The sequence below is a fragment of the Lynx canadensis genome, chromosome A1, assembly GCF_007474595.2.
Source record: "Lynx canadensis isolate LIC74 chromosome A1, mLynCan4.pri.v2, whole genome shotgun sequence".
Classification (NCBI taxonomy): Eukaryota; Metazoa; Chordata; class Mammalia; order Carnivora; family Felidae; genus Lynx; species Lynx canadensis.
The window spans coordinates 726,113-741,794 of NC_044303.2; the positions used below are offsets into that span (position 1 = coordinate 726,113).

A 15,682-nucleotide genomic window follows, 5' to 3' on the forward strand; every position below is an offset into this window, starting at 1 on the left:
AGTTAAGCGTCCAACTCTGGTTTTGGCTTAGGTCATTATCTCGTGGTTCCGTGACTTAGAGCATCACGCCGGATTCTCTCTCACTCTCTCTGCCCCTCCCCCACTCATGCTAGGTCTCTCTGTCAAGATAAATAAAACTTTTTTTAATTAATAAATCGTATGGATTCCTTAATGGAAATTTAATTAAAATATAGCCATGAAAATTTCATACCATGAAAAGACATCTGTTCATAACACCTGTGTTTAGTGACCTGGACGCTGAAGAATCATTTGTGGTTTCCACTGTCCAGACGGTTAGTTCGCATTGCTGGGTGGCGAGCACCAGGTCGGGGGTTGGGGTGCAGGGATGGGGGAGTTGAGCCCGGCGTCTCCCAGCATGCGTAACTCATGGGCCCCAGAGCACCAGGACTGCCTTAGGGTTACTGAGGGCTCTTCTCTGCACATGCACAACATCTGCAGCCAACAGAAATTTTCTGTTTCCAAAACCTCAAAGGTGCCTTGTCGTCCTCAGATGGAAGATCCTGATAGGTTTTCCTGCCCCTCGCTAGCTCGTGAGAGATGCAAGACTCTCAGGCCCCGCCCAGACCTGACCCTCAGTCAACACCCTGGTGAAGTCTCCATTTAGGAGCACACTCAGCCCTGAGAAACACTGACCTTGGGCTCTTGAGGAGACTGTAATTGTTCAACACCTAGTTCGGCTGGAGAAAATGTTTATATCGATACCACAAAACAACCGCTGGCAAACTGATTAGAGTCCCCTGTGTCATTTTCTTCTGTGAAATTCAAGTATTTGTCAGAGGAGAGCAAATAAACACACCTCCCTTAGATCTCCTTTTGGTCAGAATAAACAGCACCTGAATGAAAGATTTTCGGATAGGATTTTCCCTATTGACCACGTGTCCCCATTCGGCCCATTTTGAAGAGTTACACCACCCTCCTTTTCGGTGCAGTCAGTAATAAATACTCAACTCTTTGATAGTGGAGCTGACGAGAAAAAGACTGTAGGCCTTCTCTTCTTTTGAACCTCAGCACTCAGGTGAGTGGGGGGTTGCATTTTAAAGCTAGAGAGCAAAACCGGGATGTCAGACCTTAAACAGCTTGAAAGGAAAGGTAAGAGGGCCAGGGGCTCTGTGTGTCCTTCTTTCCCTGGGATCAGGACAGATGGTTCCTTGGGGTCTCTTTTATGAAGTTTATAATTGTTTATAATTGTTCTGGACCATTGTTTTTTTTGTCCTGAAAGTGGCTTACCAGAAGGGGCATGGAGTTCATACGCCTATTTTCTGTTATACTGGAAAGTATGGCTTATGTTCAAAGAAATGAGTCATGCGGTACAGTTCGGATATTCAGTGAAAGCTTCAAACCTCATGTTCCTCCCCCCGCCTAGAATAAGTTTGGGTATTAACCGAAAAATCTGCAAAGGGCCAAATACCATGTGGAAGAAAATGGACAATCATTCAAACCCACACCCAGAAACAGCCACCACAGAAGTTTGCTTCCATGGACATTTGCATTCCATGGACACGAATATGTATTCAGCTGCAAATTATAAATACCGCTACTTTTTTAGACCAAAAACTGTTACGTAGAAAAGCGTATTTTTAAAATTTTGATTCATGAGTTCTCAGTAGGGATTAGACAGAAAATAAAAGGGATCTGTGGTTTGAAAAGTGCTGGGAGGGACACCTGGGTGGCTCAGTTGAGCATCTGACTCTTGCTTTCGGTTCAGGTCATGAGCTCATGGTTCATGAATTCGAGCCCCAGGTTGGGCACAGAGCCTTTGGAATTCTCTCTCCCCCTCTGTCTCTCTCTCAAAATAAATAAACTTTTAAAAAACGTTTTCGAATGCCAACGTTTGAGATCGGAGGACTGGCGATTTGGTGTGAATGGGCACCGGGTGGGGTGCTTCTCCACCCAGGAGCATTCCGGGGACCGCTTCCAACTTGTACGGGGTGCGTCTCCCTCTGAGCTGAAAGGTGGCCACGTTAGGAGTGGTGTTAAAATCTGTGTTTACATCTCCCTTATTCAGGCTCTGGCATCCTGCTGTTTATTTTCCATGCAAACTTTTTGGGTAAAGAAGTAATCGCTCGGCTCTGTGGACCGTGTAGTGTGCAAGCTGTAGTGTTAAATGATAAATTTCAACTTCCGGTTTTTCTGGTAAGATTTTCTGTAGTTCGTTACTGAAAAGCGCATTCTTCTGATCCAGAAGCACAGATGACGTTTAAATTGCTGTTTTAATAAAGTACGTTAATTTTAATTTAGTAAACCACTTGGAAATGAGGCAATAACCCATAATCATAAAGTAAAACTGTCCCACATTTTGTCAATGTAAGTCTGGATTTCTAAATGTTTGATATATATGCCTTAAGTTACATTTACCACGTCTTAGAAATTCTTAAGGTAGAAGAAACATACTGATTTTAAAATACTCTGCCTTTTCCCACCTAATTATAATTACAGACATTCACTTAAAGAAAAATTTGGAAATCTTAAAAGTATTCTGTTCTTCAAATACCCAGAAACACAACCACTAGTATAACATGGGTGTACTTAGGCTGAGCTTTAGGCAACCATTATACTATAATTTTGCTTTATAATAACAAATCTATTAGTGGCTATATACATTTTTTAACATAAAAAAATGGTCTTGAAGAATCTTTGTGTATGTTTCCTTTTCCACAGGTAGAATTCTTTCCTTAGGCTGAATTCAGCAAAATTAACTGGTTATGAAGATTTTTAACACTCAGGCTCTATATGGCTGGATACATGCTAATCCTAAAGATTTATCTGAGTATTGTTTTTTTGCAGATAAATCTTAACAAGCTTTTTTTGTCATTTGTATCTTTTTAATAAATCAAGGGGAAAGTAGTCACAGGAAATTGCTTTATATAAATTAAAATACAAAACTGGTATTCTCTTCTACATCACTGGGAGTCTGAAAGGTTTTTGTTCTCTTAAGCTACAGTGATACTCTTAGACGTAGAAGTTTGAGGAAACACTGACTGTGGTCTTTCTCTCTAGGATAGCCATTTTGTTTACTCGTTCAGCCCTGCTACAGGCCTCAATAAACTCTTCATAAGGTTGACGGAAGCGCCTTCTGCCAAGGTGACAATCCTTTCCTCACATTTAGTGCAACTACTCACATTGCTATTCCAGCAGCAAGCCCAATGTGGGGCTCAGTCTCACGAACCGTGAGATCATGACCTGAGCCGAAGTAGGTACTCAACCACCAAAGCTACCCAGGTGTCCCTAAGCATCCAGTGGTCGTGAGTTCACAAGCCCCACATTGGGCTCCACGCTGGATGTGAAGCCTATTTAAAGGGAAAAAAAAAAAAAAAAAAAAGAACATACAATGTGTTAGACATAATTGTGTGTCATAAATTGTGTGGAAAGATGAGAAGAATGCATCTCTCCAGTACAGAGCATCCTGAGTTGTATTCTAGGCTGTTATTTAATGGCCATATGTATGTCTCATAGGCTGCTCACTAAACATTTCTTTGTAAAATGAAGATGAACCAAAAAAGTCTATGTAATAAGTGGTAGTTATTTACTATAAGAACTTTAAGCACTTGGACTTATTAAAAGTGATAACCTAACACTTGAAATGATAATCAATTTGAGAACATTGCCAAATAAGAACTCTCGGCCGCGCGCGCGCGCGCGCGTGTTCTCCCTCCTCTAAGAAAAGGGGGGCTCGGCAGAGGTGTTGGTGCTGCTACGTTGCCTCTTTTCTTTCGACAGGTGAAGTTGCTGATAGGCGCATACAGGGTGCAGCTGCAGTGACGGAACAGAGTCGGGACGGAGTCCTTTCCAGACCTGTTTTAGGACCCTGGCACAGCTAACACCTCCAGACTTGAAGTTTCATCTGTAAACCTCTTGCAGTTTCGGGCTGGGTATCTGTTACGGGCTGTAAGATGGGACGTGGGGGTTCTAATATATTCTGAAATAGAGATGTATTTGTGCCAGTGTTCTCAAATCTCGATGTCTCCAGACTGCATACGTCGGTTTTTCCACAATGTGGAATGGTATATAGAATTATTTAAGAAAATTAAAAGTCTCTTTTCTAACTTGAAATTTTCTACTAGCCCTGGTGAATTTCTGCATTAAAAACAAGTCTGTGTATGCCAAGCACTAAATAAGGGGCGAATTTGCTGGCCTCGAAGGATGACTTCTCTGACTTGGTAGGCAGGTTCGAGGGAGGCGGTGTGATGTCTATTCTGCAGTTGCCACAGGTCCTGAATTGGAGGTGACAACTTTTTGTATTTGCAGTTACCCTTTATTCCGGGAAAAGATAAAAGAAGATACGACTCACGAACTAACTTTTATCCTTGTTCTTAGAATCCATCAAGTAATTTTTAAAAAGCAGATCCTGTGCCCTCGTTACGAACGCTGGGAAGGCAGCCGAGGTTTGTCCGCCACACTGGGCCTCATGTGAAGAGCTATCGTCTTCCACAGATTCCCCACAGGTCTTAAATTCTCTTAAGAAATATTTGGCAAACTAGTAAGTCAAACTCCATCTGGACTACAGAGATGTATAAAATTATTTAGTTCCTGATTGGTTTTATAATTGTTTGAATTACAATTTTAATGAAAATTTTTCAAAAGGTCACATATTTGACCACATTGTACAGATATTTGAGAGAGCCGTTTTTACTTTACGGTACTAAAACGGCTTTTTCCTACAGTTTTCTCAATAAAATACCACAATGTTGGTCTATTTTCTTTGTATCTCAAGTCTCAAGACTTCAAGGTGGATACTAATGTGTGATATTTTTAACTAAATGACAGCTGGGATTGGAATTTTTTCAGCTATATTGAATCATGCACTAGTACTGTATCTAGTACTTTCTAGAAAAATCACAAGACCGAGCAGCAGTGGATAGGTCAGGAACAGCAAGGGAGACAGTACCTTAATCTAATACACACTAAGAGAAATGGGTTTTTAAAGAAAATTTGTTCTCTCAAAATCATGCTGAAGACCTCCATCGTCATCTTTATAAGCACACATTATTACAAGGTGATGTACTGTTGATCCAAGAGGTAAGGCCAGGCTAGAAACCAAGTAGAACGACGAGTAATTCCTTCAGTAGGAGTTTAGGCTCAGAAGGGTCAAAGCTGTTAGAAGTCAGCAAGGAGAAAAAAAAAAAAAAAATCTTTAACAGATGAAAATTATAGGGAAAGTGGCAAGTTCTTTTGACAGAAGCGGGGTCAGTCAGGGAAGGAAGACAAAGTTTGAGCTTACTTGGAGTAACACCACCTTTGAGTTGTCCATCTCAGCTTTGTGCCAGAGGTGCTAGTAAATTCTGTAAACAGTTGTGTCTACCAGGAATGGAAGGTACAGCCACACAACTTAATACATTTTGCTCTAAATTACAGCTTTGTTGTTGTTCTTTTGAGAGAGAGAGGGAGGGGCAGAGAGATGGAGGGACACTCCCAGGCAGGCTCTGCGCTGACAGACACGGGCTCAGACTCACGAACGGTGAGGTCATGACCTGAGCCGAGATCAAGAGCAGATGCTTCACTGAGTCCCCCCCGCGCCTCAGCTATAGCTTCTCTGGAGCCAAATGAAAAGCACACTCGTCCACTTTGGTTTCTTAAGGATGAAGGAGACTTGTCTTGAGACTCGCACTTGAGAGAGTGGTTTCTTGCTGGTTCTGTGATGAGGCAGCTAATAATTCCGTCAGATATTAATAATGCTGCTACTTTGATTATTCAAATAAAGTATGTACAAAGTGTGAGCCTTGGTTTCTCTGGAAAACAAAGCAATTCTCAAGCGGCAGCTTAACCAAAAGGTTTACAGACCTGCTTAGGTACTGCAGGTCAAAACCAAAGCAATCTTCTTAGAAAGTATATACAACACAGAATATAGAACTAAACTTTATCATCTGGGCCGTGGGTGGTATCACTAAGTACATCATCACTGAAGTGCGCATAGTCCACATTTTTACTTCAATTTTATCTTAGAAAAAATCACCCCTCAGTCTTTACTCTTTTCTGGTGCATATGGCAGTGAGCACATCCTAGCTGGAGGACTCCGTGAACTTCTGTATCATTCGTACCTGGCCCACTCTAACAAGCATGGCTGTAGCGGAAAACACGTTATACGGGCTTTTCTCCGCAATGCTTCGTACCAAAGAGAAACCTCTAATACCTAACACTACGCAAATGTTGGACCACAGTTAGTCTGCTTTCACTCCGAGAATAGGTCATTTAGGATCACTGATCAGCAAAGACCAAGGAAAAGGAGGACACGTACGCCAGAGTTGTCAAAAAGTGACTTGTGAAGTAATTCCGAAAATGTTAACATTTCATACAGTTCGTGTTTCATGGCCTAAATACTATATAAACTAAAACTGTTGTAAACTTTTTAAACTTTATTGGCTAAGTAAACGCAGAGAACCACTCACAGGATCCATACGGCTTTCCTCTCCTCTGTGCAGACTTGCAGATAAATCTCCTTTCAGACCAGACTGGGATTTCTAGGCCTCCCATCTACTTCCGAGTAAAGAAAAGTGTTACTAGTAAGCTAAATCGAATTACAGTGAGGAGGCACAAATAAGGACCAAATTAAAGTCCAGAAATAGTCCTCTGCCGACATCCAGAGCCCCCAAGAACCCCAGCTGGAATCGAACCCTAATACTGCATATCAGTTTAACTTGGAAGAAATTAATTTTTCATTATTCTACAACACACTACTTCCCTCATACTCTTTGCTTTCTTTGGGCTTAAATATATATACATGGCTTTAGTAAAACATGATTTTTCTCACAACAGTGCCAAATTTCATGAGTAGCCCCTTATCTTGGGGACTGACCCCAAATTGCAGGCTAGAGGGGATGCCAAAAAAAATCCCTCTAACAGTTCCCATTTGTAGCGAATTGAAAGGAGAGTTTGTCGTTCTGTATTTGTAGGCTACTACCACACTACTTTGCAACATCAGCCAGCAAAAACTCTTTTATAAAACACCTGAATGAAAGTGGAAGTTTGCACCATTCCAGATATTTTAACCACGGAAAATTTGTCCATGAGGCATAATGTCAAGTGTTAACGATTATTCATAAGTTGTTTATATGGAGTAATAAATTCACAAATGAAATATCTGTTTTCTGGCTGTTTCTCCTCTGTCTTTAAAAGCATTTCTCCCATAAGATGACCTGGAAAAAAAGACAAATTCTTTATTAGCAAACAGGAATTAATATCTATAGTGTATTTTCTATTATAAAAAACAAAGAAAATGTAGTCCCCATGCCAGAGCAACACCAGCTGTTAGAAATGAAAATTCTCAGGCCTTCTAAATCACAAACAGTGGGGTCTGTGTTCTAATAAGCCTCCAGAGGGTTCTGCTATACCTTGAAAACATGAGAACCACTGTTTCAAAGGATAACCTGAAGATAATCCAATTTTTAATAAAATTCCTGCATTTTGTTAACTTCCAAAACTTTTAATAAAAGTTAATTATCTTCCTGAAATGAATCACTCTGTTTTTGCTGACTATAAAATCTGTAATAAAAAAGCACTTACTTCAAATAAAAACACTATTCATCTCTTACCAAAATTAACTTCAAAATCCTCAAGTTCCAATGACAAATTCACTTGACAAGCCTGTAAGATCTCTCTCCGCTGGCCACATAATGCCACAGCTTTGATCTGTGCCACAGTCAGCCTATGTATCTTAAATTTTTTCCCCTTACCCATACATTCTGAGGCTATTTCTTCAAATTTTAAGTAAAGGATTCACAAAGAAGTCTGAAAATTTAATACCAACAAAAGGTCTAAAGGATATTTACAAAGTAATTCTCTAATTTCAAAAGGGATTCTAATTTTGTAAATAATAGAAACCACAATTTACCTGGATGGCTTTTATCATTCCCTCCCCACCCCCTGGATTCTCTACACTCAATGTGAGGCTGGAACTCACAACCCCAGAGATCAAGAGTCGCACGCTCTACTGACTGAGCAAGCCAGGCACCCCTACCTACAGAGCTCTTAAAATAAAGAATCTTGCTTTGCTGGATCTCAACCCTCAAGTTTACATTCAGTAGGTGGACCTGAGAATGTGCATTCTTGATCCCAGAGGAGAACGACACTGGTCTAAAGGGCCAGCTTTGAGAATTACTAACCAAAGTTAATTTCCTAGAGCTGGATAAAAGAACACAAACCAGAGCTCTCACATTTTTGTATTCGTGGGCATCAGATACTTTAAAAGGGGGAAGTTTCTCCAGGTTTCCTTATATGCCAGAGCCTCTGACACAATGTGTGCTCAGATCTCCTGGGATCTCGTTTCAATGGGTAGTCTGGTTGATGTGGTCAGCTGTGCGTTGAGATTCTGCACTGCCAAGAGAAGCCCTTAAGGCTGGTGCTGCTGGTCCCCGGGGACAACCGTTGTAGCAAAAACACAAGAGCTCCTTTATCGCCACCAGATAAAGTGGCTGGAAAAGAAATAACCTTAAAACAATACTTTCTGGAGCTATTAGGATGACATTTTACCATCAACGGAATTCTGTCATAATAAGTCACAATGTAGGGGTGCCTAGGTGGCTCAGTCAGTTGAACGTCCAACTCTTGATCTCAGCTCGGGTCACGACCTCGCAGTCTGTGGGATCGAGCCCTGCATCAGGCTCTGCGTGGATAGCATGGGCCCTGCTTGGGATTCTCTCTCAGGTAAATAAATAAAAAAATAATGCTTTTTTAAGTCACAATGTAAATGTTGCTATAAAATAGAAAATTTGCTACCTTTTAAAAGGGTAGAAAGAGCAGCAAGGGAGAAATGGAGCTGCTATCCCTAGTACTGATCTGAATTTATGACATTAAACCATTTCTGAGGGGCACCTGGGTGGCCCAGTCAGTTAAGCGTCCGACTTCAGCTCAGGTCACGATCTCACAGTTTGTGAGTTGGAGCCCTGCATCAGGCTCTGTGCTGACAGCTCAGAGCCTGGAGCCTGCTTTGGATTCTGTGTCTCCCTCCCTCTCTGCCTCTCCCCTGCTTGTGCTTTCTCTCTCAAAAATAAATAAACATTAAAAAAAAAATTTTTTTTTTTTTTTTAAATAAAAAAATCCACCATTTCTGAGATTACACACTTTCCGGGGCGCCTGAGTTGCTCAGTCAGTTGAGCGTCTGATTCTTGATTTTGGCTCAGGTCATGAGCAGGATCAGGTCATGGGGTTGAGCCCTGAGACCAGCTCCACGCTCAGCGTGCCTGATCTATTCTTTCTCTTTCTCTTTCTCTCTCTCTCCCCCCCTGCCCCCTCCCCCACTTGTGCTCTCTAAAAAATAAGTAAGATTTTTAACAAAGATTTACACACTTTACAAGGAACATAAGACTAAAATCCTAGACTTAGGATCACTAAAACCCAGGAGGGAACTTTTTTCTTAGTAAATAAGACCTGTTTAATATTTTATCTCTACTCTTAGTTCAGTTTTACCTAAGGACAAGTCAGTATACCAACCAGTGAGGAAAGACGAGGGCAAATGTGGAGTTAAAAATAGCCTCTGACTGCTCAGATAAAAGGCCGGTGCCCCTGCAGATCCCGTAGGACCGCGGAGGAGCAGAGGGTTCAGCTTCTACTACAAACTATCCTTCACATCCGTTCCGGAGGTCCGCAGGCAGCACCAGGAAGTAGGACTAAGGCAACTAAGAAGCAAGGAACGTTGTTTTAACGGACATTGACTGACCTGAAAGGAAATCTGACACCAGCATTTCCTAGTCTCTGAACTTGATTCATGCCAGAAGCCGATATTCAGGCAGCTTCATCCATGTTTTCTTTCACCCTCCTAGAAATAAAAATCAAATTTGGCCAGTTTCAATGATCAATAAAAAGAAGTGTTAAATCATTTTCTTAAAGTTCTTAACCGTAGTCGGTTCCCACTCAGTAAAGATCTTCCTTTGAATTAATCCACTTCCTCGAAGAACATCAACAGACTTAAAATTCAACTCAATTTTATGTCTTGGCATTAATCACTACTAAATCCTACACCTTGAGTTTCCAAGCCTGCTAATAATTTTAAAATATTGAGAGCCTAGTTTGCTAAATCCTTCCTTATTTCGGTAGGCAGGCCCTCTTGTTTGCATGGTGGATCCCTCAGCATACCACTGCCTGAAATTTTATAATCCAGAATCCTACACAGGATACTGATTCCTACTCTAATTTGCAACATTTTATTCTACTTGTACTTGGGCAAGGCACACAAATATACCTCTTGTGCTCCATCAGAAAAAGACTCAACCGACCCTAATAATCCCTTGAACCAACATTCTCCAAACACAGAGCATTAACCCCAGATTTTTCATTGGAATACAGTTTTAGATATATTATCTCATCCTTCTAAAATGTATGTTATAACATACCTGAAATGTTATACACAATACTACACTATTACAGCTTAGAAATACACAAATTGGCACTCATTTTTTTTAACTGTTAGGGTACATGACCCCAAAACACTGGAAATAACTACCCTAAATTAATATTGTTTTCAAAACCCATTTGGGTCTCAATTTCACCTGAAAACTGGATGGAATATGAAACTGCTCCCAAAATCTGCATGTAAAAAAATATGTACACAAAATTCTGCATGTAAATTTAAGGGGATTCCAAATGATCCAGCAGGACCCCATGGTCCAAGTTATAAAACCTTCAATATTTTTTCAAACAACACATGCCACAAATCAACAAGAAATTATCTTTTATATATATTTCCACCTGCAAGTAGCATTCTGCACATAATCTTAGGTAACTGTGAAGTCATTAAAGCATTCTTAAATTGGATATATATATATATATGTGTGTGTGTGTGTGTGTGTGTATATATATATATATATATATATATATATATATATACACATACACTTCTACCATTGTATTTCCTTTAGTAAAATTAAGGCTGACAAGAAGAATGGAACCATAAACCAAACTGCACAACTGGGTTACTAATTTTTTTTTTAATGCTCATTTATTTTTGAAAAAGAATCAGAGCACGAGCAGCGGAGGGGCAGAGAGAGAGAGGGAGACCCAGAATCTGAAGCAGGCTCCAGGTTCTGAGCTGTCAACACAGAGCCTGACATGGGGCTCGAACTCTTGAGCCGTGAGACCATGACCTGAGCCGACGTTGGACGCTTAACCAACTGAGCCACTCCAGCTCTCCTGGATTACTAATTCTTAATGACACAAGGACTGCTAAAAATAACTGTCTTCTCAACTTCTCAAAAATGTGAACCTGCAATTTACAAAGCATTCATCACATATATTGAAACCTGGAAAAATAATCTCTAGAATTATCCACGTTTAGTCGCCAATATCTAGTCTTTAAAAAGGTGGGTTAAGAGCGCCTGGGTGGCTCAATCAGTGGAGCATCCAATTCTTGGTTCTGGCTCAGGTCATGATCTCACAATTCATGGGTCTGAGTCCCACTGTCAGGCTCTGTGCTGACAGTGCAGACCCTGGCTTCTCAAGCCTTCTCTCTCTCTCTCTGCCCCTCCCCTGCTCACACTATCTCAAAATAAATAAAATTAAATTAATTAAGTTAAACTAAAAATAAAATAAATAAAATATAGAAGTAATTCCATTGAAATAAATAAATAAATAAAATGGTGGCTTAATATCTGAATTCAATATTCAAAATCACTAGCATTCTGTTTAAAGACGTGGTCTTACAAAGAAGTGGCCAGGTTTATTGTACACTGGATTATAATCAACATCAATGAAAGAATCACAGTGAGCCAATGCACGTGTACATCCATTCCATGATACAGACGCTTAGGATTTAAAATCTGTAAAGTCCTAGAAAGGTGACACACATAATTCCGATGCTGAAGAACAGTGTCTCTATCAAAGCGATACTGTCAAATATTGGGGGGAGGAGAAGCAGCCAACAATTACATTAAAAGAAAAGGTCTCCTATAACTGAAATCTTAAGCATCACTGTAACAAGACACCACTTTGGACAAAAGTGGTCTGTTTTTATTCAGGATAAAACTGGGTAAGAACTACATAGAAGTTCATGTTTGACTTGCCAAAACATGGATTAAGAGTGAAACATGGCTCCTCTGACCACACCCTAATACCTTTCATAGTCAGAAATGTAAGCATCCAATAATATCATGTATGCTTTTCTGATGATTTTTCTTAAAGAATAAAACATTAAAGATCTACAGAAGGCCCATTCTTAACAGTCAACTAGGTAACAATGACTCTCCCCTCTTTGAGTGAAAGAAGGTATCCTTTCCCACTGAGTACTCAACCCTACTCTCATCCACACATTACATGTAGTTTGCATTATTTAATATATAAGCTACAATAGAAGTAACGTTCTAAGAAAGGGAGGTTTAAAATATAGGTTATACTTCAGCAAGCATGGAGGCTGAGCGAGACTATTCAAATTACAACAAACTGTAAATACCCAAGACAGGACTTTAACGGCTCGTGTTGTAAACACCTTGCCAGAAATCAACCTAAAATTAGGTAACGATTTCCTCTGAAGTAGATTCCCATGGTATCAAACCCTAAAGGAGCCTGTGTTCCGAAGTTTGCAGGTACGGGGGAGAGGGGGACAGCCACGTTATCGAACATCACCATCAGAGACAGCTTAGATGGCATAGTGCTCACAACTGAATCTGACCCTTGGCCTTCATTACAAAGACACAGACCACAATACCAGTCACTGAAGCAATAAATAAGCCAAATGCTATTATTACAGGCAATTCACAACAGTGAAAATATGTAGCATATTCTTTACTAAGTAATTTTATTTGAATGTTAATAGATTCTCTTTAAGCAACAAAGAATATAACTTCAAAGAGTATAGGGAAATAGTGTGTGATTAAGTGAATAATATACCAGAAAGATTCGGCCAAAAATCCAAAAGCCATCTCCCAAAGAAACTTGAGAAAATGCCCATGAAAACAGCAAATTTCTAAAATAATACTACTTACACAAATTCACTCTTTCTGATGGAATACAATTTCGACTGATGAACAAATGATATAACTGAATAGTTTCAGTTAACTGAATTAATTGGAAGTCACAATGACAAAAAGTTTCTTAACATTTTAGGGGCACCTGGGCATCCAACTCTTGATCTCAGCTCAGGTCATGATCTCACGATTCATGAGACTGAGCCCCACAACAAACCCTGTACTGTCGGCATGGAGCCTGCTTGGGATTCTCTCTGTGCCTCTCTCTCTCTCTCTCTCTCTCTCTCTCTCTCTCTGTCCCTCAAAATAAGTAAATAAACTTTTTAAGAAGTTTCTCAACATTTTAAATTCTCACCTCTTTTTGAGTTGAAAATTGGCAATAAAACATAGCAAACTGAGGGCTTTGATTTTTTTCATCAAACCCTATTTCTTCTACCCAAGTTAGCAGCGAGATATCATGATAAAAGCTCAATTATATAATTTCTATCTTCCAGCCGATATTTTACAAAAAGCAAAAATCCATAATATGAACATCCAATTTTGGATTCCCAACATCATCTGGCTTTCCAGAATTCTAATAAAGATCCCTATGGTTTTTTTACACAGATAGTGATGAAACCACACAACCTAGTTACAACAGTCCCCCCTTACCCATGGTTTCGCTTTTACCAGTTTTGGTTACCTACAGTCAGTGGTTGTCTAGAAGCAGACGGTCCTTTCCTAACGTTTTGTCAGGTCAACAGTAGCCTAATACTACTTCACCACACTTCATCTCATCACATAGGCACGTCACATCAGCAAGAGAAAGGTGACAGTACAGTAAGACATTTGGACAATTACTTAAGTTGTTCTATTTTATTAGTTACTGTTATTAATCTCCCACTGTGCCTAACTTATAAATTAAGCCTTATCATAGTTACGTATATTAGGAAAAAACAGTTATCTGTAAGGTTTGGTAGTATCCACAGCTCCAGGCATCCACCTGGGTTCTTCAAAGTGTCTCCCTTATGCTCTGGTTTCTCTTCAGATCGCATAAATCTTTCGCCTTTTACGAAGTGTCTCCCTTAAAGTGGGGGGAAGGGCTACTGTACAAACAGTAATAAGGGTATGACACACAAAAACATACCCAAATGACCAAGAAGTGTGAAAAGTTACTCAACATCCGAAGTTACTAGGAAAGCGTAAATTAAAACTACACGGATATACCTCTACACACTCACTCTATGGCTAACACTAACACAACCTGACAATACTGAGTGTTGGCAAGGATGCAGTACGGGGCAGGAATCACGTGCACTGACGTAGGGCAGACACTTTGGAAAATTAGCAGTTTCTAAGAAACATACATATCCACGAGACTCCGCAATCCCACTCCCAGATATTTCCTCCCAGAAAAATGAGAAGTCTGAATGACTTGGACAGGAATGTTCACAGCAGCTTTATTCATTACAACCCAAACTGGAATCTAACCCAAGAATTCTGGACTGGACAAACAAAATGTGGCATAGTCACTTCGTGGTACGCTCTGCGGCAATAAGATAGAACCAACTGCTGACACCTGCAACAACACAGATGAATCTCAAAAGCACTATGTTGAATGAAAGAAGCCAGAGGCAAAGGGTATACATTCTGTGGTTCCATTTACATGAAGTTCAAAAACAAGCAAAACTAATCTACTGTGATCAAAACAAAACAGTGGTTGCCTGTGATGCAGGATGTATCGACTGGAAAGGAGCTCCTAAGATACAAAGTTTATGAAAATTAAGGCTGTCAAACCAAATAAAATTCACAAATTGAAATGACAGGCTATTCCAAATTTTTAAAAAGCATGATTTTAAGTTTTTTTTTTTCCCAAAGATTTTATTTTTGTAAGTAATCTCTACACCCAACGTGAGGTGCAAAATCCTAACCCTGAGATCAACAACCACACGCTTCACCAACTGATCCAGCCAGGCACCACAGGATTTTAAATTTTTTTTAATTAAAGAATCAGAAAAAAACTATTTTAAAGTTCATATAGCAACTCAAAATTAATAAATAAGGGTATCTGGGTGGCTCACTTGGTTAAATGTCTGACTCTTGATTTCGGCTCAGGTCATGACCTCATGGTTCATGGGTTCGAGCCCTGCATCAGGCTCTGCTGACAGTGTGGAGCCTGCTTGGGATTCTCTCTCCCCCTCTATCTGCCCCTTCTCCACTCACGTTTGCTCTTGCTCTCAAAATTAAAAATCAAAAACAAAAACAAAAAAAACAAAATAAAATAAGGTCTTGAGTAGGTAAGAATCATCATTTATAAATATTAAATAATATTGAAATCTAGAAAATATTTACAAAATAAAGATTTTTTTTCAGCTTTATTGAGGACAACTAGATATTTCAGGAAAATAATTTATTGATACACAGTCTTTTTCTCCAACAGTCATAACATTTACTGTAGTTATCAAAGAAATGTAAAATTCAGCAAAGACTCATATGAAATCTAATAAAGTACTTGATGATGACTTTTAGGGGTGCCTGGGTGGCTTAGTCGGTTAAGTGGCAGATTCTTGATTTCAGCTCAGGTCATGACCTCATGGTTCCTGGATTCCAGCCCCATGATGGGCTCTGCACAGACAGCAGAGACCCTGCTTGGGATTCTGTCTCCCTTTCTCTCTGCCCCTCCCCAGCTCACATATGCACTCTCCCTGTCTCAAAAATTTATTTTTTTTCAACGTTTATTTATTTTTGAGACAGAGAGAGACAGAGCATGAATGGAGGAGGGTCAGAGAGAGGGA

The 15,682-nt window shown here is 39.9% G+C and overlaps 2 protein-coding genes across 6 annotated transcripts in view; one reads left to right on the forward strand and one right to left on the reverse strand.

Moving 5' to 3' along the window:
• Positions 1 to 4,125, forward strand: part of MPHOSPH8 (M-phase phosphoprotein 8) — a 59,747-nt gene extending 55,622 nt beyond the window's left edge. For 3 of the 5 annotated variants that reach the window (XM_030307226.1, XM_030307241.1, XM_030307254.2), the window contains exons 12-13: positions 2,027 to 2,154; positions 3,019 to 4,071. In XM_030307226.1, the coding sequence (XP_030163086.1) occupies positions 2,027 to 2,154; positions 3,019 to 3,192 (302 nt within the window). In that variant the 3' untranslated portion in view covers positions 3,193 to 4,071. Of the gene's footprint in view, positions 1 to 2,026; positions 2,155 to 3,018 lie in introns of all 5 variants that reach the window. The other 2 variants (XM_030307235.2, XM_030307245.1) reach the window with 2 other exon arrangements.
• Positions 4,126 to 5,934: 1,809 nt separating this feature from the next.
• PSPC1 (paraspeckle component 1) overlaps positions 5,935 to 15,682 on the reverse strand; it is a 106,049-nt gene continuing 96,301 nt past the window's right edge. The window contains exons 7-8 of the transcript XR_003967030.1: positions 9,671 to 9,769; positions 5,935 to 7,151 (exon numbers count right to left, since the gene is read on the reverse strand). The gene's annotated coding sequence lies outside the window, so the exon portion shown is untranslated. The remainder of the gene's footprint in view (positions 7,152 to 9,670; positions 9,770 to 15,682) is intronic.